Source organism: Pseudoliparis swirei, chromosome 4, assembly GCF_029220125.1.
Source record: "Pseudoliparis swirei isolate HS2019 ecotype Mariana Trench chromosome 4, NWPU_hadal_v1, whole genome shotgun sequence".
NCBI lineage: Eukaryota > Metazoa > Chordata > Actinopteri > Perciformes > Liparidae > Pseudoliparis > Pseudoliparis swirei.
The window spans coordinates 19,892,579-19,919,354 of record NC_079391.1 but is presented as its reverse complement, the minus strand read 5'-3'; the positions used below and the strand labels follow the sequence as shown (position 1 = coordinate 19,919,354).

The following is a 26,776-nucleotide window of genomic DNA, read 5'->3' as shown; positions in this document are numbered from 1 at the left end:
TTAATAAGACGATAGTTAATTATAAAAGCGATAGGTAATAAACTACTCGAGCAGAGTTATTTCACTTTTTAATTTAGCTATTATTAAAATTACTCTCACTTTACCTGCTGCAACATTAAAGTGATATGTATTATAGAGGCAGACAGCCATTCACACTTACATAACTGAATCAGTGCAATTTAAAGTTTTAGTTGTTGCTCTATTGTGGCATTGCTTTTGTTATTTAACAGATTGAAGTAGTCCATTGCTGACGAATACCGTCAAATAAGAATGTGGTAAACATACTTCAAAATAACATTGTTCGATCCTGCGATATAAAGGAGGATGTGCAGTTGCACACATGCAGGAATTACCACAAGGGGGCACCGGAAGCCCACTTGATTATTTTACTCAGATTTTCTTTGAATAAAAAACGTATATAAATTAGGGCTGTGAAACGATTAAAAATTGTAATCAAATTAATCACAGGTTTCTGTGGATTAATCAGTATATTTATAGAACATAAAGATTAATGACAAAAGACGGATATATACATTTATACATTCTTTTTTTATTCATTAAAAAAACAAACAATGGTGCTGCAACTCAGCAGTTATTTCGCAGTTCTCTTCCATATGGAACATTAATATATCTTCATCCGAAACAGAATGTTTAAACAGAACATGTTTCTCTTTTTTGTCAACCATTAACTCCACCAAGATACAATCTAAAGGCCCTCTCGTCTTCCTTTAGCAGCTGCTGAGGCAAACTGACTTTGTGGGTTTTCTTCATGAACTGGGGCCATGATTAAAGGGACGGCCGGGGACATTCGTAGGCTATTGTGCCGCTAGAGGTGACATTCTTGGGACGGCGCAAGACGGACGAAAACGAAAGCATTCGTCAAGAATGTTTTCATTAATCAAGAGCAAAAGTCGGAGGTTCGAAGACGATCAGGTACCGTCGTAGTTCCGACCATAAACGATGCCAACCAGCGATCCGGCGGCGTTATTCCCATGACCCGCCGGGCAGCGTCCGGGGAACCAAAGTCTTTGGGTTCCGGGGGGAGTATGGTTGCAAAGCTGAAACTTAAAGGAATTGACGGAAGGGCACCAACAGGAGTGGAGCCTGCGGCTTAATTTGACTCAACATGGGAAACCTAGGTTTCACCCGGCCCGGACACGGAAAGGATTGACAGATTGACAGGTGCAAGTGACTTTTTTTTGCTCCGTCCCGATGCGCGCACAGCTCTGCGGCGCGCGGGACGGAGAGCCGAGAAGTGTTAACGCGACACGTAGAGACAGAATGACATGCTGCTGTGGAGACACGATCAACAACAGACGGCTGTTTAGTTTAATAAAAGAACAAAGACGTGCTAAAGAGAAAATTATAGGGGGGCGGGCCAATTTTGTTTCATGTCATGCGATCTACCAATACTACGCCGCGATCGACTGGTAGGTCGCGATCGACGTATTGAGCACCCCTGATCTAGAGGAAGTAAAAGTCGTAACAAGGTTTCCGTGGGTGAACCTGCAGGAGGATCATTACGGATGAACAGCACGACCGTCTGCATTAGAGCGGGACATAGTTCAGATTGAATAGGTGTATTGGAAGCTCATTCTGGGCATGCGTTAAATGCGTTAAAAGAAAGAACTAATTACAGGATTAATTAGTTTGTTTTTTTAACGCATTTAACGCATGCGCAGAATGAGCTTCCAATACGTCTGTTGTTGATCGTCTCTAACCAGCAGCATGTCATTTCTGTCTCTACGTGTCGCGTTAACAGCTAACGCTTCATATGGAGTGAGTACCAAACACCATCTCCCGGTACTCACCTGAGTAACTCACTGAAAAAGTTATGTGCACCCCTGTGTATAAATGTCTATATCCGTCTTTTGTCATAAATCTTTATGTTCTCACAAAAATATATCGAGCATATCGGTAATTCATGATTAATCCACAGAAACCTGTGATTAATTTGATTAAAATGTTTAATCGTTTCACAGCCCTAATAAATACATATAAAAGAAGTTAAGAGATTAAGATAACTCATCCCCTATAACTGGTATCAGCGGAAATTCTAAGAACAAAACCGCTCAAGACACAGAATCAGTTGCTGCATAACACCACGACGGAAATAGTAAACTATTTTTATTTACAAGTTCACTGTGAGCAATGTTTTACACCATTACAGTTTAAAGAAAAAAGGAAAAAAAAGACAGGGATCTGGCCACAAGAGCCAGTCCGAGATGGTGCTCACTTGTACATCACATTCGTTTGGCAGACAGGGGTGTAGCACTATGTGTGAATATTGAGTGCCGAGTTGTCACTTCACTATCGCACCAGATTGAAGAGGAGCTATTTGCATTAAACTGGCCTCAGAAGCCCCGTCTCAGGTGTGTTATGGCACAATCAATCAATGACCTTTAGCTGCATTTTTGCATGTTTTCATTTATTTACTACAAGTTACATACAATATACTTCACATTACCCTAACCGTTATGGCAAAACATGAAACAAAAACACTGGCGTGGTCCTCTGAAAGAGACTGGATTTATCCCAGAAAACGCTAGAGGCCTCAATATAAGAACATTAAGCACTTTTATCACATGACCATGCACAGTAGTGCATTGGGGAAGGAAACTATGTCATCGGAATAGCAATGATAATGCCAATGTTAACCAAGCAGTTTACATAAAAAGCATATTAAAGCCTATGTTTTACTGTATATCACTGCAGGATTACCAAAAAATGTAAAGCGTGAAAGCTTCAGAGGACAGGGCTTTGGGCGGGTACTCAATGGACCAAAGTGCAGTCCAGGAGGGGCAACAAATGGGAGACCTGGATGACTCAGGGTGCCAGATAGGAGTGTCACTGCTCAGAATAAACAGGTTTTGAAGGGGACCAACATTTCTACTGGAGCCACTTGAGAATGTATAAAATTAGGTCTGATAATTTAGCATCATCATTAAAAGGATGAAAAACAGAAGCGGAAATTCTTGAGACAGAGACGCTTGCAATGGGAGTCTCGGATTTCGGGCTCAGTTTTTCCTTTTTGGAAATTGACTTGTAAAGGTCAACTTTGGGGACGCCAGTTCAAGTTTGACACGTTGGTGAAATACATTAGCAAACTGTTTCATGTCAGTGCCGTGAAGGTGGGTTAAACTTCATTCTGTTGGGCGAGGTCCTCTGACACGCTGTTGAACTCGGTGGCCTTCGTGCTCAGATACTGCTTCAGCAACTCACTGAAACGTTTTTGGTTGTTCCACTTGCGGGCCGACTTCCGAATGCCGATGAAGCCCCCGTACCTCTTCTGGTACGATCCCGCCGGAGACATCAGCTTCCTGTAGGCGTGCCTCCCCTTGACAAAGCCGCCGAATCTCTTGAAAACACTGAGCCCCGCGTCACCCTGTCCTCTCGCTGCCATGTCAACAGCCCCTTCTTCCTGCCCTGCCTCCTCCTCCTCCTCAAACTCATCCTTAAGAGACAGGGCGCTCTGAGCATTGTAGGCGGTGTTCGGCTGGCCGCCCAGATCCCTCTCGTCCACCCCGAGAGCCCGGGTCATGGGATCATACCTCTGCAGCGCAAAGGGCAGCAGCAAACCCCTCTCCATTGGCTCCTCCTCCTCTTCGGGAAACAGGGCCTCCACCTCCTCCTGAGATCTTTTCCGCATGGTACCAGTAAGGGAGAAAATTGATGATGACAGCACCTTGTGACAGAAGTCCCAGGAGAAGGCCGGGGAGATGACGGCTTCACACTCAGTGAGACACACCTGTAAGAAACAAAGACAAGAGATCGTCTCCACTTTCTGTGTAAAATAATCTCATTCATATCATGAAATAGACAGACCCCACTGTGGACAGCGTTAATGTGGTTCTGGGGACAGCAGTGCAGGTCTGTCCGGTGACTGGCTGATCGGTCCACTGCATTGACCACAATACCATCAGATTGCCATGACAATTTGATACACATGTTCGAGTGTTCCCCTCAGGAGGAATAATGACTTTGATGATCCCGTAACTTTTCACTTAGTGACATCAATACTTTGGATTATGGCCAGCTAGCTGCAAAAAAACGATGATCAGCCTCAGGAGCATGGTCACGAGCCAAACTAAGGTGGTGAACATTAGCATGTTGACAGTCTCATTGTGAGCACGTTCGCAAGACGATGTTTGACATGGATAGACTTTTGGACTTGCCTTATTTAAATGTTGCATCTAGATTATGTATGAAACAGTATGCAGACGCAGCAGTATTCTCAACCATGCATCTGATTTACTGGGGTCGTTTGAGTGGAGTACAAAATCCAATATGACAGAAGGAAATTGATTGGATTTCTAGCTTGTTTATCACCTTTATCTTCCACTTTGTGTGTTTTATTATGTAACCGTCCACATAGGATTGATACTGCATGAAATACCTTAGCTTTGAAGAGAGCATTGCTTTGAGCATCATCTACTGTTTCCATGAAGCCGACTAATCATGGAGGTCTGGTCCCTGATCGCTTGATTTATAAATAAAATGTCTTTCAGGCTGGAGGAAGGGATGGAGATAAAGGAGAGGAGAAAGATAGAATAAACGGAAGAAGACAGGGACCCTGAAAAGGGAGCAGTAGGTCAGTCAAAGGCAAATTACATCAGTCTTTAAAGATCTTATGTCTTACAAAGCAAAACATGTCAGATTCAAAAGGATCACTTGAGGTGATTTGAATGTGACTGTGCCTCACACTCACAACTCTGACGCTTCAACGTGTTGGGACTTAAGCCATGTCGTTATTCCAAAAAGAAACAACCACCAGGCAGAAGCGCTGAGGAGACACACATCTATCCCTCGGAATCAATTAGCCAGCACAAATTAAAAGTCAAATGGCAAAAGGGTAATGCGTTGAGTCAGGACGGGAGGAAGGTGGGGTGAGCGTGTTCACTTGTTTTATCACCAAATTAAAACAGCCAAGTGGAGGGATTTTAGTTTCAGTTTTTAACTGTGAGAGTGTAATCTAGTTGTGTCCAGATGAAGGGTTTGCTATAACTAATATTTCAGACTGGGTTTGTTTTCCACCTAATTTCAGTTTTTAACACCAGTGGACACAATGGACTTCCCCCTCTGGGTGTGAGCTCCAATCTTGCAAATGTCCAAGTGTGTGTGTGTGTGTGTGTGTATGTGTATGTGTGTGTGTGTGTGTGTGTGTGTGTGTGGGTGTCATATTCACCATGGTGTTGAAACTGAGCGGCTTGGGCAGGATGTTGCTGCAGGATACGCAGTCCGCCTGGCAGTCAGTCTGTCCAGGATCACACAGACAGAGCAGCAGCAGAGCCACCACAGTCTTCATGGTCTCGCCGTCTGCTGCACAGAACAGGGCAGAGAAAATGTACATGTTCAGTGTGACAATTCCATGCATCCTACTCGTCCCATTTCTCTATCTTTAGTGAGGTCTAATGGCGTGGTTTCAGAAGGCTAATCACTGCAGTTTAGAAGTTTAACACTGACGCAGGTGTCTGTCGCCAGCCAACCTAGCTTGTGTCAAAGTGTGATCAAGTCAAGGTACATGACACTTATGGAAAGTTAATAAAAAGTTATTGATCGATGAACACAAAAAAGACTTCACTCAAAAGTAAACTGAAGTAACCAGATAAACAGCTGTTTATTTTTGTACGGTCTTGATTAAGGAGTGACCTTAGCATTAGCCAAGAATGCGTTCAGAGCTAACTTGGCACCAAGACTGGAAGCAGGACAAAAGCTTCAACCAAAAGAAGGAAAACGTGCTTCAGATAGCTCAGTGTTTCATTTACATGTTGTATCCGCTTAGCAAGCAGGCTAGCTGCCAACACATCCAAGTGTCACCTTAGCTTTGGACAAAGGCTTATGGAAAGCGACATAGCCTACTGTCATTTAGTGCAGCTGTAATCGGCCAGTAAGGAGCACTGGAAGCTGCTCCTCAAGCCACAATGACATGTTAATGTCTACATGCGTTGCCTTGGACAACGCAGTGGGAAGGGGAGGAGCATATGTAGGACACTTAGAGCAGTGCCGCCGCTCCCATAATGCGCACTACGCGTAGTTATAATCATAGTTATAATTATTATAATCCCGATATTATTTCAGTATAGAAATATTAGGCACCTTTTAGGCATGTATATCACAAGACAGGCAGAAAAAAAGATATATTTAATTGCTCAAAAAAGTTACGATGGTGTACATATATGGTGCTCCTGTTTAGGTGGAGGCTTCAAATAAGCCTAGTTGGCTTTTTGTCTCTTCCTGCCCTCTGATATTTATTTATCTCTGTTGTGATTTTTTTGGAACAACCCAGTCTGGTGAGTCTGACGTCAGAAACACAACCAGCTTTTTCATCTCATTAAACAAACTCATTAACTCCTTTAATTGATGACTCAATTAATGCCACTGGCAACAAACTGAGTCACTGTCTGTTGCTGACAAACATGCATGCTCAAACTTACTTGCACAACCCAGAAGGACACAAAAATATTCAGCACACAAACACATGCATTCTCACACATGCCTAATGTGTGTATTCCCACGATACAATACATTGGTAGGCACATTCAAATACATTCCCATACCACACACATCTCTGCCCTTTTAGCAGTATGATTTCATTATCTATTAAACTGACGTGGCGGAAAGAAAAACTAATTTGTCTTCAATCAATTGCAAAATGACTTAGAAATGTGGAATTTATTCAGTTTAATTAAAAACTGATAAAAGTGTACTTCCACGATAGTTCATTCCAATCTCTTGCTACCGATAATATGGCAGCTCTGCAAAATTAATCAAAATTAATAAACGTTCTGGTGTGCAAACAATAAAAAGCATGTATTGAGTGTCAAGTCCGATAGGAAAGAAGGCGGGTTTGTCAGCGAAGGAAAAAAGAGCAACGCAGACATTGTAGGCGGGAATATAGGAGGAGAACTAAGGGCGGCACGAGATTGGCAGATTAGCAGATGGGATTATACAAACAGCTTTGGTGTGTTCACTTGTCGAAAATGCATCTCGTTCTCCAACATCCTGGCGCTGACTTCGTGGTGGACTTGGCTTCCAAAAATCATCTGCCATCATTCAGGATAATGCACGGAGGAGACTTCCCTTCTGTTATCTGCTCAGCTGTGTACCGAGGATGCATACACACATACAGATGCTGTAGCCTGAATAAAAGTGGAATACATGCTTACCTTCAAACTATCAAACCTTAATGCCACGTATTGTCTCACACGACTAAGAGTCTACGGTCGTGCTGGCACCTCTGCAAGGCTGTATACTTGGGACATATTTAGCGGATTTACCAGGATCACCATCAATGTTACAAGGTCTTGCTTTTGTTGTCATTGTTGTACCCCAAAATGCAGTTTGTGTCCCCTTTTGCCGCATAGGAAAAACCCACATAAATATTACTTTTATACGTGGAAGAGAGGCTGAACTAAGGCGTCTCGCAGCCTGAGACAAGAAGACGCATCAAAGAACGTTCTCGTACTGTCTGATGAAGCCTCTATTCAGCCTTGTTGCGTTTCAGACCCATTTCAACAGCATGGGTACATTTTTACTTCCTGTCAGCTGATGTCGATCACATGCACTGCAAAAAGAAATACACTGGGACACATTGAGGATGTTTAGATTGATAACTGTGAGATGGTCTCTATATTGTAGTGTTGTGACATTACAACAGTTAACGGCTCGTTTAAAAAAGGCACAGTTTCTAAATACGGGTGTCTATTGCTCCATGGATTGAAGGTTTATGATACTTTCACAGTATTTGCATAAAAGATATGAAAATCTCACTTTTTAAAATATGGGACCTTGAAGGGATTACAAAAGTTATTTAGTGGGTATCATAAATCCGGGTCGGCTGTAGCTCAGTGGGGAAAGTTGCATGCACTCACTAGGAAAAACACACTCACACATGCAACTTATCCATACCATTTTGATTTCTAAGGGCTAGAATATTTGAATCAGTTATTTGGATGCTATTTTTTGTCAAGGCTATTCTAATAAACAAGAATATTATGAATATGTCCTATTGTCTTATTTATTGCAAATTGTTCTTTTTCATGCTTGTTAATTTGACAGATGCTTCCGCTACAGTTTCCTAAATGTTTTGGGGTAAAGAGCTAACACTAAAAGTCCTGTTATTTTACGAATTCATTTAGCAAATTACTTTACATTTTGATTACAAGTTACTGTATTTCCATATTACTGTACATTTTACAGTAATTTACAGGCGAAACTGCTGCCAGTAATTTACTGTAATTTTGAATTATAACAGTAAATTACAGTATCAAAAGAATATCTCTACTGCAAGCTGTATTCTTTTGATACAGTAGAGATACTGTAAAACTACAGTAAATTACTGGCAGCAGTTTCGCCTGTAAATTACTGTAATTGTACAGTAACTTAGAGGCGAAACTGCTGCCAGTAATTTACTGTAATTTTGAATTATTACAGTAAATTACAGTATCAAAAGAATACAGCAAGCTGCTGTATTCTTTTGATACAGTAGAGATACTGTAAAACTACAGTAATTTACTGGCAGCAGTTTCGCCTGTAAATTACTGTAATTTTACAGTGAAAAGTTGTACAGTGTGGTCGTCCTGCAACTGCAAGGTAGTCAGTTCGATCCCTGCTATCCCCATGCATGTCAAAGTGTCCATGAGCAAGTCACTGCACCCCAGTTGCTCCCCGGGCGCTTCACAGCAGCCCACTGCTCCTTGATAACTAAGGATGGGTTAAATGCAGAGAATAATTTCATATATGTATATAACTATGTAATATGACGATAAAAGTATTTCTTCTGTATGTGTACACACAATCCATCCAATAATAGCTGAGATGATTCATTCCGGACCAAAGTGAAACGTTTGCTATATATGCTCTCTTGAAGGGTTCATGCAAGGCAGGAAAATTGTCTTCCCCTGTGAGGAAGTTGTTTTACTTGAAAATCTTAACTTTGTGAAACATGAATGAACATGAATCACATGGAGAAATATTAATCGAACTAGAGGGGGAATGAAGGAAACAGTTAACCATTGAGGCCAAGTTGAGTGCTGGCAGTTCCCAACCCAATTTCCTTCCCACTGAAAACAATTAATTTCAGATTTCCTAACTACACAGAATGCCGCCGCCTGGCTGCACTCACTCAGAATATTATAGACGCACCCGCAGATAGGACCGCACCCCTGATTGTTGTCTTCATCCGTTTCTCTGTCCTCTTGTCTGCAAAGTACTCTGCTATTTGATGACTGCATCATTACACGGTTTCTGATGCGACCTTGAAATGTCAGATTAATCAGGTAGCTCCTCCCACGATGTGAACATTTGATTGAGCACACTGTCCTATCTCCTGATTAACGCTTTTCACTCAATACCCAGAAAAAGTGGTAAATCATTTCATTATTTTATTTGTGCATCGGTACTACGATTATGCAACTTTATTCCTTTACGCTTGTGGTCAGTACCTCTGCAGCGTTCCGCCTTTCTCATTCATCCTTCTACTGACGTCCTCTCTCTCTCTCTCTCCTAAAAACCCAATTACTCCGCTTTTAATTAACTGATTAACCACTAAATAAACCATTTCTTTAAGTCATTACTGTCTGGTACTGCTCTGAGTTGCCACTGATGGAGGTTTGCAGACCGGTAGATAATATAATGTATAATTCAGATGAAAGTAACTCCTGTTCATAGAATATCCCTCAGTAGTATCTCCAATCCAGGCTCCAAATGTGTCTTGCCGATGTCATTTGAGCGATTGCAATTCGAGGCTATAGAGCGTATTCACTCACGTGACCACAACAACCTTTGGCGGCCATGTTGGGGTCCATGCACGGCATTGTTTTGCTTTATTTTATGCCGCTCTTCTTTAAAAATGACCATTATATCCTGAAGGAGACACAATTTCAGTTCAAAACAGTGTGCCTTGTGATTATGGTACTGTGCCTCACTGTTGGATGTTGGACTAATGATTCAGAATATGGGTTTATCAGCTCAACAAGACAGGCTATTACTTCAACTTGTCATGCATCTACTTCGGCTTCACTCGGCGTATGAGCGTTATGACTGTTCTCATTTCAATCAGGTAAGACCCTGAATAGTGTTAATAAAGGATGTTTATTGTTTAACATGTGATGCGCAATGGTGAAGTCTCAGAGTCATTGGCGCTTGGACTCTACGGGGAGATTTGTAGTTGAGGGCTGACTGCCCTGCTCAGCAACGAGATAGATCCCCCCCGTGGAGTCCAGACCTGGTGGTGGCTGATGAGCTGATGATGAGTTGAAGCTGATGGATCCTTGAAGACTGGCTGGAGATGGGGTGGTGGAGGGGTGCATGATGGCAACCTGAATGAACTGAAGGTAGAGAGACGGTCATATTTGAATGAGACAGCAGCGAGACGATTGGCTCGCCATGTCCTCATTTCCCCGTTTATTGGATAGAGTGGACCAGCTGATCTGCGCAGCTGGAGTCATGATTGACGACGGCGAGTAAGTAATGAGTGGGAAATGATTATCGGACTGAGGGATGAAAGGCTGGTGTGAGGGGCAGGCCCGGGGTGGGTAATCGGGAGAATCGGGAGAGTTCCCGGTGGGCCGCTAAACTTCTGGGCCGGTCGAGAATTTTATTTGTTGACATTTGTCACGTTAGTCCATCTTCTCTTAAAGTGGGCTACACACGTTCAGCATTCTGACACCGCAGCCTCTGCATGGGTTGTACCATGCAAGGAAGTTCACCCCTCCCAAATAATAGAGTTGGTTCAGTCCATTATGGAACTCAACCAACTCAATTTGGGAGAGGAGAACTTCACCCCTCCAAAATAGAGTTAGTTCGGTCCTTAGCGGTCTTTTCCAAAAAGTTTTCTCAGCTACGGATAGCTGGGCCAGCCCGACCGCAACGATACGCGTCAGGGAGGATGGACGGGAGGAAGAGGGCAGGAGGGGCTGAAAAAGCCAGGTTGAAAAAAAGAAAGGCATTGGAGGAGGATGCTGCCAAATGTGCCAGGGTTTACAGATTTATTTTCAAGAGGACAAACACAAGTGGCAACTGGTAAAGAGAGACAAAGGCCTAATGATAAGCAACATAACTATTCGGCTAACGTTGTAGCCTTGATTAATATCATTGTAGCGTTGTCAACCTATTCCCAAGCAAAATATTAAATTGAATTAAAATATTAGCCTATTTATCTCGCCCAAAATATGGCGATCCATAGACTTTGCAAATATTATGCAAATATTGATATATACTATTGATATTGAAGTATGCAGTAATATGACTTCATTTTTCTTTGTAGCTTCGGAGCAGCAGATAAGACAGTCTCCTGCTGAAAATGATGAGCCCGACATTTGCAATGAGGAGGCCATGACGACAGGGACAGGTAGAGAGGATAACAGTGGACACTATATGAATTAAAGTTATATATTCTAAGAAAGAGCAGTACAGTACTTGATGAACCAATATGCATTGTTTTCTCAGAAGTGGGTGTCGTAAAGGAGTAAATCACCACTATATAATACTCATGCAGAAAAATGATAATGACCATGACAATGACGGCCCCCATGAGGTCTCACTCCAACAAATCTGGCCTACTGCCTCATCTGAGTCTGATACTCCTGCTACGCCCTTCTGCCTTTTTTAATGTTGTGCATATTTTTTGTTAACTTCTCATCTAAAGTGGATTATTATTGTTGTATTTAACCTTTACATTATTTGTTGGACCATGGTATTAATAAAAGAACTACAGGATAGTAAGAGCTGAACTGTTGCTTCATTTATCCAATTTCCACTACCATGAAAAAAGTGGGCTGGTCTTGAGCCTGAAATTCCCGGGCTGAAAAGTGGCCCCACTCCGGCCCTGGTGAGGGGTATGGTCTTCCTGTCTGAATTTACGCGAAGCTTCATGTGTTTCTGTTGATACATCGGGTTGTGGGCACGTTTCCATTGACACTCTCGTCAATAATCTCTTTTTGCTTTTTCGCCGAGCGAAAATCAACATCTTTCACTTGCGCAAAAGGAACTGTGGATGGAAACTTGGGAGGAAGCCATGAACATGGCAACTCCGTCGGGCGATGTCTGCCTTTACTCTGTGATTCATTTCAAGGTAAAATAAAACACTGGCTACATGGGAACAGCACTCAGCACGGCCAGCCAAACAGTCACTGCTGGTCCTGAATGAGCGCTGGAGGCGGAGCTGTGCGACTACGGATCATAGTATGAACCCAGACACGGGGCGCTTGATGTGGTATTTCTACAAGAAGTATAACGCAGAAATAGTTGTTAATGTCCCATGGTCGATAGCGGAAATGAAAACTGTTTTACAGGAATGTGACCGGGCTATGTGCTGGTAACTAGGGGTAACTAGCGAATTAACCACAGAGTTGAGGGAGTAAAATCAGGTAAAAAAGCGTTGCGAATATTCAATTCCAACCGCTGAAATCTTTCTTTGGTAATGCAGAAGGACATGAGCTTGCTGGGCTCTCGCATAATCAAACAGCGGACACGATAGACAGGTCAACCTCTTCTGACATTTAATAAGTGGGACCCCAAGATGGCGCGATTGAGATGCTGACGTCACGTGAATACGCTCTATACCAAATGAGCAGCTGTGATATTTTGTAGAGCTTAGCAGTATTCAGTAAAATATAAATGAAATGACACACGACAGCACACGCCACCTTGGAAAGCTTCCAAATGTGTAGCTGTATGTGAAGTTAATGAGCTTTGACTGGTTGAACAGAAAAACGTACCCACAGTGAGACCTCTTCACGTTGTTGAATACAAAGTGTCTTGAACCATGAATAAGTGCAGGTGACATTAGAGAAACATTCAAATTTAGGTCCAAGTCAGTTTTGTGGGCTTGTCGTCCGACGACTCGCAACTGTCTGCGTTATCAACCATATGTTCCATTATTTCTTTTCATTATTGCCATTTTCTCATTAAGAACAGGAAGTACAAAATAAATTACTCTCAGCCTGAAGAGCGACTTAAAGCCGGATAATGCACGCGTGGTTGAACGGAGGAGCAGTGTGCACATTTCTCGCAGCCCTTTTATTTTCAAAAGCCAGACTGCAGATTTGTACTTAACTTAAATATAATAACCGCAATATTCACGTCAGTACACCGTGTACTTTGGCTGTCACTTTTCTGGGCATTTGTAGGTGTTTCTGTATAATGTTGGTCCGGACATGTTGACATACTGGAGTTTTAACCCTTGTGTTGCCTTCGGGTCAATTTGACCCGATTCAATGTTTAACCCTCCTGTTACCTTTATATTTACTAACATATTTTACCCTTGAGGTCAATATGACCCCAGCTATTAAAATCTCCAGAAAATTATTAGAATTAATATTGTTTTCCAAGTTTAAGTGTGAGGTACTTTATGTTTGTTTGTTGACTCCCGAAAGAACACCGACATTAAACATTGAATCGGGTCAAAATGACCCGAAGGCAACACAAGGGTTAAACGAGAAAAAAAACGACATTGCCTTTTTTAATGGACTTCTGCCAAATTTGTATTCTGTGGTATGGCATTTGCATGAAATTATAAATTCAGGCAATTTTTTATAACTGACAAAAAACACTGTTGGGCACCGAGTAGCAGCTGTGGGTCAGACATGCACTCAGTTGGTTAAGAGTAGTGTGTGAGGAGTCAGCAGGCAGTCAATGACAGTATAACACAAGCAATAAAAGGTGTTTGAGTTGAAGTCTGAATCTGCACAAACACGAGAGGTCCTTGTACATGCAGCCATAACTGGCCACCCAAATGTTATGCAGTTTGCTGCAGCAGACTGAGCAGTGGACAGATCCAGAGGCAGACACACACACACACACGCACACACACGATAGCATGATCCTCTTGACGGAGATAACAATTAAAGCGTATTCCTGATGTTGGCTTTGTTGTTTGAGGATTCAGCTTGACAGGTAATTAAATGTTACTTAGTCTTCTGCCTGGAGCCAGATGGTCGACTACTTTAACTGTCAGTAAAGTGACTTTGACAGCGTCTCTCAGACCCACTCAAGATACATTGTGTTCTTTGTTTTAATATTGATAGCTATCTGTGAAAATGGCAGGGTGGTCATTTATGTGACACATTTCAGGACAGTAGACCCATCCTACCAATCAAGTTGATTAAACGTATCTAATCTATATATTAATCTTCTCCGTCATGGCCCACATACTCTCTAACTACAGGTTTCTCTGTCATTACCTCCCTCTTGATCTAACTTTTTGCTTTTTTCCCTCTATAAATCCCATTTTCGACGACTCTGGCTCCTTCGCTCCCCCTCACTACGTCACGCATGTCTTTCCCCACACATAAAAAAAAGCGACAAAAACTTCGAATAGCATTGGCATAGAAGTTCACGAGGGGCTTCACCATTCTCCACTATTCGAATCATAAAATCTGAAAGTTTTGCAAGAAAATTAGGACATTTGACACTAACATTTTACCTGCTCCTGGTCAGAGGTCACGTCAGCTCACATGCCTGTAGTGTGGGCGTTTTAACATATCTCCAGCCAGAAGACACCTAAAGAAAGAAACCTTTCACAAGATGCTCCCTGTCAGTCAGGCTGGGTGTGACATGGCAGTAGATTAAAAGCCGAAGCTATTACAAGCAGATTGGCTAAGCTTTCCCTTCTCAATGCACCTAATCACTTGAGTCGATGAATGCAAGCACTCAAACAATCACATTTAATATGGATTTTTGTTTATGTTTTGAGATGAGGTGATGCCCTGTAATTGTAATTTTTCTTTTCCATCCCACCTGCACAAATGCGAAATTTTTATGTGTGCCCTCTGCGTTCAACCTATATAGTCGGAATAATGGGGAAAAAACAGGAACACATTCAGTTATTCAAAATTCTATTATTTCAAGTTGGATGCCCCCCACTTCCAGCCTGGTTGTCACATCATTTATGTCAGAAATTCCTGATATCTGATTTGAAATGGGATAATCTCCATGTTTTATTTTTTAACTTGTTTGCTTATTAGTATATTAGCTTGTGGCAGAGTCTCTTTCCCTCAGCCCAACTGCCGACTCATCGCCTTTGTCACGACGGGATTAGGGTGGACCCAAATGCACGACTCAGGAGACAGATAATTCAAGTAAAGCTTCTTTACTGAAAGTGTCGTCAAGATCGGAACAGACAGAACAATCAAACTATGGACCGCTGGAGGGCTTGGTCAGAAAAACACAAGACAATCTGGCAGAGGACAAGTGGAAGTGAGGGAGCTAAATAGTGAGAGACGAATGAGGGGATGGGCTGCAGGTGAGAAGGGCGTGAGGACCAGGTGAAGGGAATGAGGGACTAACGAGGGAGTGATCAGAGGCAGGTGAGGGGAGTTGGATTGACGAGATGGGAAGCAGGATCTGGAATGACATGATAGTTAGTGACAGGATGAAAACAACTACTACAAAAAGGAAGGCGTGGAGCGAAACTGTTACAGCCTTTGATGTCTCGCATCGCTTGGTTAGAAGATAAATCATTCTTTCAGTTTCTTTTGATGGCCACCTATGGGGAAAGTGCCTTTTGGGGCTGCAAGGGAATTTGTTTTCAAAGTGTAGCGCTGGGACAATTATAAGCAAACATATCCAAAGCTCCTAAAAAGGTGCAGTGTGGAAGATGTTGCATCTTATAGCTGTGAGGTTGCAGTCTGCGACCAGTTGGAACTTCTCCTGTGTACCAAGAGTACAGTTGTCGACTAAAACATTTGGGACTCTGAAGGGCCTTGTCTAGAGCCAGTCTGTGCTTTGTTCTGGGCTATAAACCTGGTGAAGGGGACCTGCTCCCTATGTAGATAGAAACCGCTGATTCTAAGCTCACTAAAACATGTTAAACGCTTCCGGCTAAATGTTTTTTAAAAAAGTATTTGTGTTTGAGGCAACTGACACCAACCTCAACTTTCAGTTTGGCCTCCAAATTCATGATTTAAAAATGTTAAATACCTGGAGAAAGGTCTGGGCCTTTGCTCTCCGATTGTAACTCCCTGTTCTGTGCGTCTCCCCAGTCTCTTGATTGTTCATTCCCTTCACCTGTCCTCAGCCACTCCTGTCTTGATTGTTTATTCCTTTCACCTGTCCTCAACCACTCATGTCTCTTGATTGTTCATGGGCAGCACGGTGGCTCAGTGGTTAGCACTGTCGTCTCACAGCAAGAAAGCCCTGGGTTTGAATCCCGGTCGTTCCAGGTCCTTTCTGTGTGGAGTTTGCATGTTCTCCTCGTGTCTGCGTGGGTTTACTCCGGGTACTCCGGTTTCCCCCACCATCATAAAAGACATGCACCGCATCGTATGGATAAGAATGAATGTTGGTGGTGGTCGGAGGGGCTGTAGGCTCTGATTGGCAGCCACGCTTCCGTCAATCTGCCCCAGGGCAGCTGTGGCTACTGATGTAGCTTACCACCACCGGGATGACTGTGTGTGTGTGACTACTGGATTCTGTAAAGCGACTTCGGGTGCCTTGAGAAGCGCTATATAAAATAAATGATTATTATTATTATTGTTATTCCCTTCACCTGTCCTCGGTCACTCCTGTCTGTCTCTTGATTGTGCATTCCCTTCACCTGTCCTCAGCCACTCCTGTCTCTTGATTGTTCATTCCCGTCACCTGTCCTCAGCCACTACCGTCTCAATTCAATTAAGTTTATTTTGTATAGCCCAATATCACAAATTTGCCTCAAAGGGTTTTACGGTCTGTACACATAAGACATCCCTGTCCCAGGACCTCACATCGGATCAGGAAAAACTCCAAAGAAATATAAAAAACCTTGCACGGGGAAAGAAGGGAAGAAACCTTCAAGAGAGCAACAGAGAAGGATCCCTCTCCCCGGATGGACAGAAGCAATAGATGTCATGTGTACAGAAGGAATCATTACAACACATTTAATGAGTATGAATTAGTTTGTAGTAGGCATGGACCACGATCCAGACCTCCACAATCCATCAGGCAGATGGAGGTAGAGAGGAGGAGTGTCTCCCTGATTACTCATGAATTACACCTGTTTTCCTCCTTATATATTCTCGCAGTCTTTCCCTTGTCCCCTGCCAAATTGGTGTCTTTGTTAGCAGTCATTAATTCATGTCTTTGTTATCTGTTGTAGATTCCTTGTGTTGTTAGTCTCCAGTGTTGCCTTTAACCTGAGTTCTATGTTTGACCTTTTCTTCAGGAAAATAGTTTTTTGTTCCACTTCAACTGGACTCCTGCTTGCTTCCTCTACGCCTGAGCTCTTGCCCCACCACATCCGTGACAGTACAATCTGATAGAGGACAACGGAAAGACTGGGACAATATATAAGGGTGAAAACCACAAGTGTAGAGCACGAGTAATCAGAGAAACAGGAGTGACTGGGGGCAGGTGAAGGGAATGAACAATCAAGAGACACTGGGGAGATGCACAGAACAGGGTGTTACACTGATATTTGTCCTGTGCCAAAGAACATTCACGTAATCAACAACAGCAACAGAAAATGTTGATCACAGTTAAAAGGAGTGCAGCTGTCTGACAAGTCAGTTTTCCATTGATGTATAAACAGGCAGGGAGAATGAAGAGCCCGCTGAGGGCAGCCAGGATGAAACCCTCCTAACACAAAAGGATGGACAGGGACCCTGCCGTGTTTAGAACATTGTATCCTTGGATTAACTGCACACTCCACATTCACACAGCCAGATCCACGCAGCCACCAGAGCCGTACACATCCACACAATGACCTGTGATCCTGCTCCCCTTGTTCCACCTCCATTTTCACCCATCTTGCCTTCCAGGGATAATGGTGTCCCGAGGTTTATTTAAGTGTGCTGTGCTAAGATGAGACACAGGGCTATGGAAATTTGGGCTGCGGTTCAGTAAAGTGGTCTTAATAATTTGATCACTGTGTGTTTTTTGGATAAGCTTAACGTTAATTAACGCCACGTCCTCTATATTTCGCCACATTTCCTTTATTCTGGCTTTCAAGTGGACTTTCTTTTTTCTCTCTGCTCATGCAGTGCGTCTCCCTTTCTGACTACCAGCTCTTTATCAATTTGTTCAGTTAGTTTATTAACTCTGGGATTTATTCCACCCAGTCAATACAGAAATGCCAGAGCACACAACAAAACTAATCAGAAAATAACTAAGTTTCACAGCTTTGATTATCTGGCCTCAGGTATGAAAACGCAGTCTCTAGTTCCCCCTGAATCAGTTAAGAACAGCGTTGTTTCAGCCAAAGTGCCACAGTATCTGTAGATCTGCATCAGCCTCTTCCTGATACGCAGCAGTAAGCTTTTCTTACTCCGATAATTAGAACCATGTCACTTTCAAATCTGTGATCATCAGTAATTGTTGAAATGGCCTCTTAATGAAACAGCTTTAATAAAGAAACACATTTTTGTTGGGAAGTTTCTGTCAAGGTCAAATAAAAAAAATGTAGCCCTGGGCTGAACGAACCGACAATGACGATTATTCAACGCTAAAAAAGAAGGTAATATCCAATCTTAAAGTTGATTAACTTCATAATCGGTTCTTGACAGCTTAAAGAAACAATTAATGAGAATGAGTTTTACACATAAATGCCATAAGGCATTAGGGAAATATTATTAGTACCACTACAGAAATAGAAATTCTGCCATTACCACTTAATAATAATACTAATGATGATGAAATAATGAGTCATTATCACCAAATCATTCCAGAATGTTAATACCAAATCATTAAATAGAAGCTTTTTATACCATTCATCTAAAGGTTTTATAATACTGTGATTTAAGATATTTTCCTGATGGATTTGGACTCATAAAAGGTAATGGGAACCTGCCTGATGTGAAGCAGATGTTTTATATTGGATCAATAAAAATCCATTTACTCCGTGTACTGAGCATCCTGAGAATGTTCCTGTTTATTGTCAGTGGAACTTTAAATTTGCTCGTAGGTTGCACTTCATGTTGCAACATCAACATTTTAAATTAAAGAGGAATCAGTACCTTGGGTACCCATTGCTCTCTTTTTTTCAGATTTCTTTTTGTGGGGCATGAATTAAACCGTGAGTTCTATTTCATCCTTTATCATTTGTCAGGTATTGCCTTCAAAAAAGTAGTACTGTATATCAAACTATTGACTCAGTTCAGGCAAATGCCTTTGAAAATCTGAATGTAACCTTCTAATGACGTGAGCCCGGGGAAATCGGCCCCTGACTAATTATGCTGCACTCACCCAGATTACCTACCATTACTCTGGGTCTCAATCCACAGCGTAAACACAAACACGTAGCGGCTATCTGCGAAGACTCTCCTTTCATTCATGAAAGCCAGCAGAGCGATGCAATAAATCAGGCCTGAGTGATTAATGACTTATGGCGACGTACTATTTCCCCCGTGACAAAACCACATGCATGAGCAGTCCTGTCTGCACCTCGTGCTCCCCGCTGTGTGTGTGTCCCCGCTGCTTTATGCTTTTAACCAACTCAAACGCTAGTCGACAATAAATAGAGCATCAATTCTTTGATCAGCGTAATTACAAGCGTTCAGGCTCAAGGAGCCCACAGGGTCAGAGGGCCACAGAAGCGCGACAACGGCTGCAACAGTTACCCTGGAAACCTACAGCAGGCGTGGATGATAGACAAAGTGATGGAGTCAAAGACTGCTTGGGAAAAAAGGAATTCACATTTGTATTGTAGCCACAGATGATAACATGAACAAATATCTGTCCCCTCTTCAATAAAGCTCAAAGGACAATATTGCTTCTCAATCTGTTAAACATTGTAACAAAAGGTCTTCACTTGTACGACAAACCTGCTAAGCGCAAAAGGCTCTGTATCAAAGGTCAGAGGTCAAGTCAATTATTTTCCCTTTCCGTCTGCGTCCTTCTCCACGATGTCCCCTTACCTGTGTTGGGGGGAGGTTGTGGGTGCCTGTTGGGGTCCCTTGGGTGCAGGTTGAGGTTGGTCAGCGTATACGTTTCCTTCCCTCGTTCTCAGCGTGGTTGTTCTGGCTTCGTGGAGGCTGGAGGCAGATGCTCTTATAGGACCCACCCCTCCCCTGCAACCTCCTCCTCTCATTCTCGCTCGCTTTTAAAACTCCCTCTTTCATCACAGAGAGAAAGAAAGGGAGGGACTAATTATGCTGCATTCAAGGACTGCAAATCTCAAGGACTGCATTCTTTCATCGACGTAATATTTCAAAAATCAGGCACATCTTGTCTCAAAAAGATGCAGAAAAATTGGTTCACGCATTCGTTACTTCGAGACTGGATTACTGCAACTCCTTATTATCAGGCTGCTCTAATAAGTCTCTTAGGTCCCTCCAGTTGATCCAGAATGCTGCAGCTCGTGTTCTCACTAAAACTAAGAAAAGAGATCACATCACTCCTGCACTAGCTGCTCTGCACTGGCTCCCAGTAAAATCAAGAAATCAGGTTTGCCCTGGTCCAGCCCCTTGATATGCTGCTATAGGCTTATAGCTGCCGGGAGACGTTTTAGGATGCACTGAGCACCTATCTCCTCTTTTTTCTCTCCTTATGGATGAATTTTCATCTCTCAATCACACGTTACTAACTCTGCTTTCTCCCCGGAGTCCTTTTGAATTCACGTCTCATGGGGTCATCGGACCCTATGAGATGGCATAGATCCTATCTGCCTGATGGATCATCGAGGTCTGGGTCGTGGAATTCCTGCTACCGACTACGCCACTGTCCTGTTGAGACTCCGCCCACTGTTGAGACTCCGCCCACTCCTCCTCCCCACCGCCATCTGCCTGATGGATCGTGGAGGTCTCCATCGTGGAATATGCCTACTATGAACTATTCATACACTCTGTCATATTCATTGAATGTATTCTAACTCTAAATCTGTCCTTCTGTACACATTACATCTATTGCACCTGTCCATCTTGGAGAGGGATCCTCCTCTGTTGCTCTCCTGAAGGTTTCTTCCCTTTTTTTTCCCCTGAAGGGTTATTTGGGAGTTTTTCCTGATCCGATGTGAGGTTTTGGGACAGGGATGTCTATGTGTACAGATTGTAAAGCACTCCGAGACTAATTTGTGAAATTGGGCTATACAAATAAACTGAATTGAATTGAATTGAATGATATGCAGAGAGGGAAAGAGGGGAGGAGAAATAAGGTGTGTGGGGGGGGGGGGGGAAGGAGGGGAGTGTGAAGTATAGAGAAAGAGAGGAGGAGATACATATACACAGTAAATAGTCCTCCTTCACCTTTCAAATTGAGTTTAATCACGCACATTTTAATTCTAGAAAGAATTTCTCTCAATCACTTTTTTGTATCACATGTTGATATTTCAACAGAAGCAACATTTTAGAATAACTCTATACTGTGTTCAACTTACACTCGAGCTGTTTTTGTGTCTTGAAATATAGAATTGCAGACGGCTAACGTGACCGGGTCAAAAGCTACACAGTAGAATTGAAGAGTATATTAACACTAAACCAGTAAACATATGGTCCCTATCTACAGTGCATTATAGAGCCACTGTGGGTCAGTAGTTAGAAGATCTGACTTTCAATCAGGGTGTTGGTGGTTCAATCCCCACCCTAGTCAATGTGTCCTTTAGCGAAACACTTAATCCTGACTTGCTCCCTATAGCTATGTCTATGGTGTATGATTGTAAATTGCTATTTTTGCATAAAAGTGTCAGCCAAATCACATGTGATGTCATGTAAATTAACACTGAACATAGTGATACGATTTCAGAATTAACACAACTCTCGTAAGAGTTATTATTCTGCACTGATAAGTGTTATTTATATTTGAGACTCAAATCAAAATGAACACTTCTCATTGTAGAGTAAAAATAATAACTCTTACCAGAGTTGCGTTAACTCTGAAATGTTAACGCCGATGTTCAGTGTTACTTTAACACTCTTAAGATAAGGGACAATATGTTCATTGGCTGAGTGTTAAAATGTAGTCTTTAAGTGTTAAATTGACACAATGTTACTGTGTAGGAGTTGTTATGGGAGGAAGAAAAGTAAGTGGTGAGATAAAGGAGGAGAAAAAGAGGTAGGCACGACAGAATATGGCAGGAGAAAAAAGTATAAGGCGACTGAAGGATTGAAAGAGGGGGAAATGAAGGAAGGAGAGAAAATGAAGGGTGTTGTCGAGGTGGAAAAAGTTAAATGGGAAAAAAAGAAGGGTGAGGGTGGTTGATGCTTTGCGGGAAAATATTTAAATGTGTAACTGTTGAGACATTAAAGACAATTAAGAAATTAAGAATAACATATTGTTAATATCAAGAGTTTAACTGATTCACTGAGAAGTCCATTCTAACTCATCTTTAGTCAACTCAACTTTAGCTCATCCCTATATTCTGTGCAGCAGTGCAGCTCAAACATCCAACTAAAGTAACAATAAGGAAAACACATTTGAGAGAAGAGGGACTTAAATGGTTTGCAAACCTTTCAGTAAATTCTAATGCGTCTTAACGGCATTCATATTTTCACATTGTCAAATTATCCACATGAATCATCACAGTTAACCTATGTTCACTGTGGTGGAAATAAGTGTTCCTTTACCTCCAACATTCACATCTGAGCTGAACAATATTCAACCACTCGGCAAAAACATGTTTAGAGAGGAAAACATTTTGAATTCTCTCATTGTACTGGCCATAACATATTCATCGAGTGTGAGAGTCTGAACATTCAAGTTGTAACTGTCTAGTTTACATGCTGAAGTCATAAACTTGAAGGGGCCGTAAAGCCGACGTCCAGAGCATTGATACAGCAGCAGACAACTATTTTGCTGTGTACGGATCCATTGGAGTAATGTCTACCTGAGCAGAGGATGACGTTGCCAATGTGTGTGTTGTAACCCAAGCTTTGCTGTGCTTTGTTTACATAGGTGGGCAGTGCATGTACCTTTAAGTGCATATTCGTACATGCGACTGTCCCCCACTCTGTCCGCACTGTTAGCTCTGTCTGCACTGTTGCCACTGTTTGCACTTTTAACACTGTTGGCTTCTAGCCGTCAGCTCAGCTGTCGACAAGTTGAGAGAGGTGTGGAGGGAATCCCTCATTGATAGATTTGCTCTGAATTTTTAGATTGAGCACTTCAAATATTAATTGGCAGAGGTCACTGAGTCCTATTTTTCATTTAGCTGTGCCTTTAAGATTATTTCTTGTGCCTTCATACGAAACTGAGACTGCATATACAGTGACGACCTTGTACAAAACACAAGAGCATGTTGCATTTATGTGCAACGTTCTTTTAAGGAGAGGTTGGAGGACGTGTGGCTGTCACTCCTCCGCCATGTTGCGGAAGTGATAGTTAGATGTCCTCCTCTTGAGGCTGTCGAAGGACTATATTACTGTCAATTATTCTCACAAACCAAAAAGCCCTGGAAACTAAATAACCACGAGGAGCGCGAGTTGCAGAGTTTTTTATTCTGCATCTGTCCGGCCTTCATTATCGGGAGGATGTGCTCTGTTTCTCTTTCAGTAAGGTGGCTTTCCTCTGGCTATGCATGATAATGCAGGATTAAACTCTGTATATAAAATAGGTTTTGTCACATGGTTATTGCTCATGAGGATTCAAGTCAAACTAAGACAGGAAATACTCCAGAAATAGTAAATATCTGGAGTATTTCTTGTCTCATGTTGTGTGCATTATGTGTGGATCCTTAAGTCATCAGAGGTTTTGCGTGATGAGAAACCTCCAGGAGGCTCTGCCTCTTCAGTCCACACACACATACACATAACAAACAAGCTCTGCTTTTCCGACAGACAGCTAGGCCATCAGACAGTTCTTAATCGTAAAGACTCAGTTTGACATTTTGGACAGTGAACTTGTTTATTTGTATTGCCTAGAGTTCGATGGGAAGATTAATACGAGTCTCATGTTTGTAAATTACAAAGTTGGAGCCAGGATAGAGTTAGCCTAACTTAGCAGTCGGACAGCCCCGGGGCAGAAGGGCAATGGTGAATTTCAGACCAGGCTGGATGAGGGTGATGTTTGCACGTGGTAAGCAACGGATGATTCTGAAAGTGCAAGGGGAAATGAGAAGTAAATGTCACGACATGAGCAAAAGCACCCCAGAAAGGCAAAATCAAGAAGGGCCTGAAGCGAGTCACTAACCCGTTTACACGATGGGAAAACGCATATATTTTCATGCGTTTTGGCCTTTCATTTACACAAAAACGGAGGTTTTATCACGGAAAACGATCATTTCTAAAAACTCCGGCCAAAGTGGAGATTTCTGAAAACTCTGTTTTTGTGTTTGCGTGTGAACTAGGTCAAACGGAGTTTCAGGTTGTCAAACGTCACATATGCGACTAAAAATGCTTCACGTCATGTGAGCGTCCTATGTTTACAGTTAGTTTGGCCGCTCCTACCAGGGTTGCCAGGTCTGTGACAAAACCAGCCCAAGATCAGAACTCAAAATATGCCCGTGCCAAACCATATACACTGCTTTTAAAGTGTGTGTATGTGGACGTGTCCAATGTCCATGTGTGTACGTGCTGATCTGGAGTCAGTTTGGTAGGATTTGTGTTTAAATTAATTATTTCATTTAAAATATGGATTTTTATTTAAAGATAGATTCAAGATTCAAGATTCAAGATGTTTTATTTGTCACATACACACACAGGGTGTGCAGTGAAATGAAAGTGGCAATGCTCAGCAGGAATGTGCAAGGGCAACAATATGCATGTAATTTGCATGCAAAATAGGTCTACCCGAACCAGCGGACAAAAAATTCAACCCGCGGCAACACTTCAAAAGTAGCCCAATTCTGCGGGAAAACCGCGGACCTGGCAACACTGGCTCCTACGTCCAGTGTCGACTGCCTTCATTTTCGTTGTCAGGTGCGCCCGAGTTATTTCCTCCTTGACATGAGGAAGCTCCTCGGAGGTCTCGAGTCTTGAGAATTCTGATTGGTTTGCATGTCTTTATCCTTCTCGTTACACTGCCGACTACAGGTTTGGCATAGTTATGATGGCGCCTGGCGATGGCGGGTTCATATAAACAGAAACTTTTTTGAAAACGACCTTGTGTATACGACGTTATTTTTGAAAACGGAGGGGCAGAAATATTCGTTTCTGTAAATACCCGGCTATGTGTAAACGTGGAAGTCAGTTGTCTGGCACAGACAGGAGAGGCTGGAAACACTACACATCTGCAGGGGCGCACAAATTGGATATAACATATTAAATAGTGAACTTTCGAGTTGTTGTTCTGCAGGTTTTGTTTTTGTTTCATATTTGCGACGGAGTTTTATATGGCATGTGTACCGGTGTAAGAGTTAATATTGTAGCGAGAAACGGAGCGCAAGCTGCAGCCAGCATGCCGTGTACCGGTGTAACAGGTAATAGGAACGTCCTCTTAATGCACTACACATTGGGTACACAAGGCATCACCATTAAATATGACAAACAGACAGCGACCCCTTCCAGTTCATTAAGATTGAGAGCATCTTCTAAATGATGAGTCACTGCTTAGCCTCATCTCTGTGACGGGTCATCAAAAAGGTTTCCTGACTGCCAACCAACCAGCTAACCGCTGCCCGGACGGACCGGTTGTTGCGTCAGTGAAGATAGCCCTCTGGAGTTCAATGGGCTATTATTGTGTTTGTCTCTTCTAGTCGGCTCATTCGTAGATAGGCATCGCAGCAGAGACAGCCGCTTTGTCTAGTAATCACAAAGTCTGTCCCATAATCAAGACGTCACAGGTTCAGTGCCACTCACTCGTCTCATGTTTCCGTCCATCTTCACCATTTACTCCCGCGCATCATATCGCAATCCGCCTTCAAAGCACTCCACAAACATTGGTAAAACCTCCGAAGTATGGAACATTTTTCCCACCATTCATCGCTGAAGGGAAAATAAATTGTTTGTGCAGGGCGGCCCTATGAATTGTGATCGCCTACAGTTCACTGTGGTTTAGGGACATGGCTTCAGCTGGTTGGGATTTACACTGACGGGCAGCAGTGGTGTAGTTTAGTTGTCAAAAACTGAACTCACATGACCAATCAAACTAACAGAGAGCAATTTCAAGTACATAAGAAATAATCTAACCATAGATACTGCAAAACTGTACTCTACTAATGCAATTATCATCATATATCTGACTTATTGCCTAACCAGCTGGGCTTAAGCCAGCAGCACAACTCTCAAATCAATTCAAATCCTTCATAAGCAGCGGATACAAAGCCCAGGAGTTATGACCACTGTGCAACTAAGCACAGTCTCCTGAGCTGGGATCACCTCACTAAATTCTCCAATATGTGTCTAGTTTTTAAAGTTCTTCATGATATGTCTACTCCCCCACTTGGTGAATTTATCAAACAAAACACACAGAGTAGCAGACAAACTAGATCCGTGGAGAGAGGTGACTGTATCATCCCATTTAGGAAGAGTTCCTTTAGCCAGTCTGCTTTCTCAGTGAAAGCAGGACACCTCTGCTCTGCCACTTCATCGCACTAGCAGAACATTTCACTCTTTTAAACACGGCCTGAAGAACTGGCTTTTTAGCAATCACATGTGTGAGCATGAATCATGACACCCTCCTCAGTGATTGTGTGTATGATTATTGTTTTTTGTTGTGTTTTTTTTAATGATTTTATGATGAGGTCAGTATTTGATCGTAACCTGTATGTTTATTGCTTTTTATGATGTTTCTGTGATAACCTTTTTCTCCATTAGTGAAGGCTTGTCATATCTGGCCACAGGGACTATGGTTGAAATTTAGCCTTAGCTAAGACTGACACATTTACCCATGTTTTTTTATTTATTATACGGTCCCTGTTGAAATAAATTAATTAATTAAATGAAAATGAAATGACCAAAGACAGAGCGATCAAATGCGTATCTCCCTCAGCTTA

The 26,776-nt window shown here is 42.4% G+C and overlaps 1 protein-coding gene across 2 annotated transcripts; it reads right to left on the bottom strand.

Moving 5' to 3' along the window:
- Positions 1-2,407: 2,407 nt before the first annotated feature.
- Positions 2,408-19,889, bottom strand: pnoca (prepronociceptin a). Of its 2 annotated transcripts, none has more exons than XM_056413040.1 (3): positions 19,830-19,889; positions 5,186-5,319; positions 2,408-3,748 (listed from the first exon to the last, which is right to left on the bottom strand). In XM_056413040.1, exons 2-3 carry the CDS (start codon positions 5,303-5,305, stop codon positions 3,137-3,139), a joined length of 732 nt encoding a protein of 243 aa, XP_056269015.1. In that variant the 5' UTR covers positions 5,306-5,319; positions 19,830-19,889; the 3' UTR covers positions 2,408-3,136. The 2 variants fall into 2 exon arrangements, with proteins under 2 accessions (XP_056269015.1, XP_056269016.1); XM_056413041.1 differs by lacking the exon at positions 19,830-19,889 and adding an exon at positions 14,426-14,481.
- Positions 19,890-26,776: the final 6,887 nt, after the last annotated feature.

What these genes read in the sequence shown, in the direction of transcription:
- pnoca (XM_056413040.1), bottom strand. Translation starts at nt 5,305, where the DNA reads ATGAAGACTGTGGTGGCTCTGCTGCTGCTCTGTCTGTGTGATCCTGGA. An exon ending in CGCTCAGTTTCAACACCATG is followed by an intron (nt 3,749 to 5,185) that starts GTGAATATGACA and finishes TGTTTCTTACAG; the next exon opens with GTGTGTCTCACTGAGTGTGA.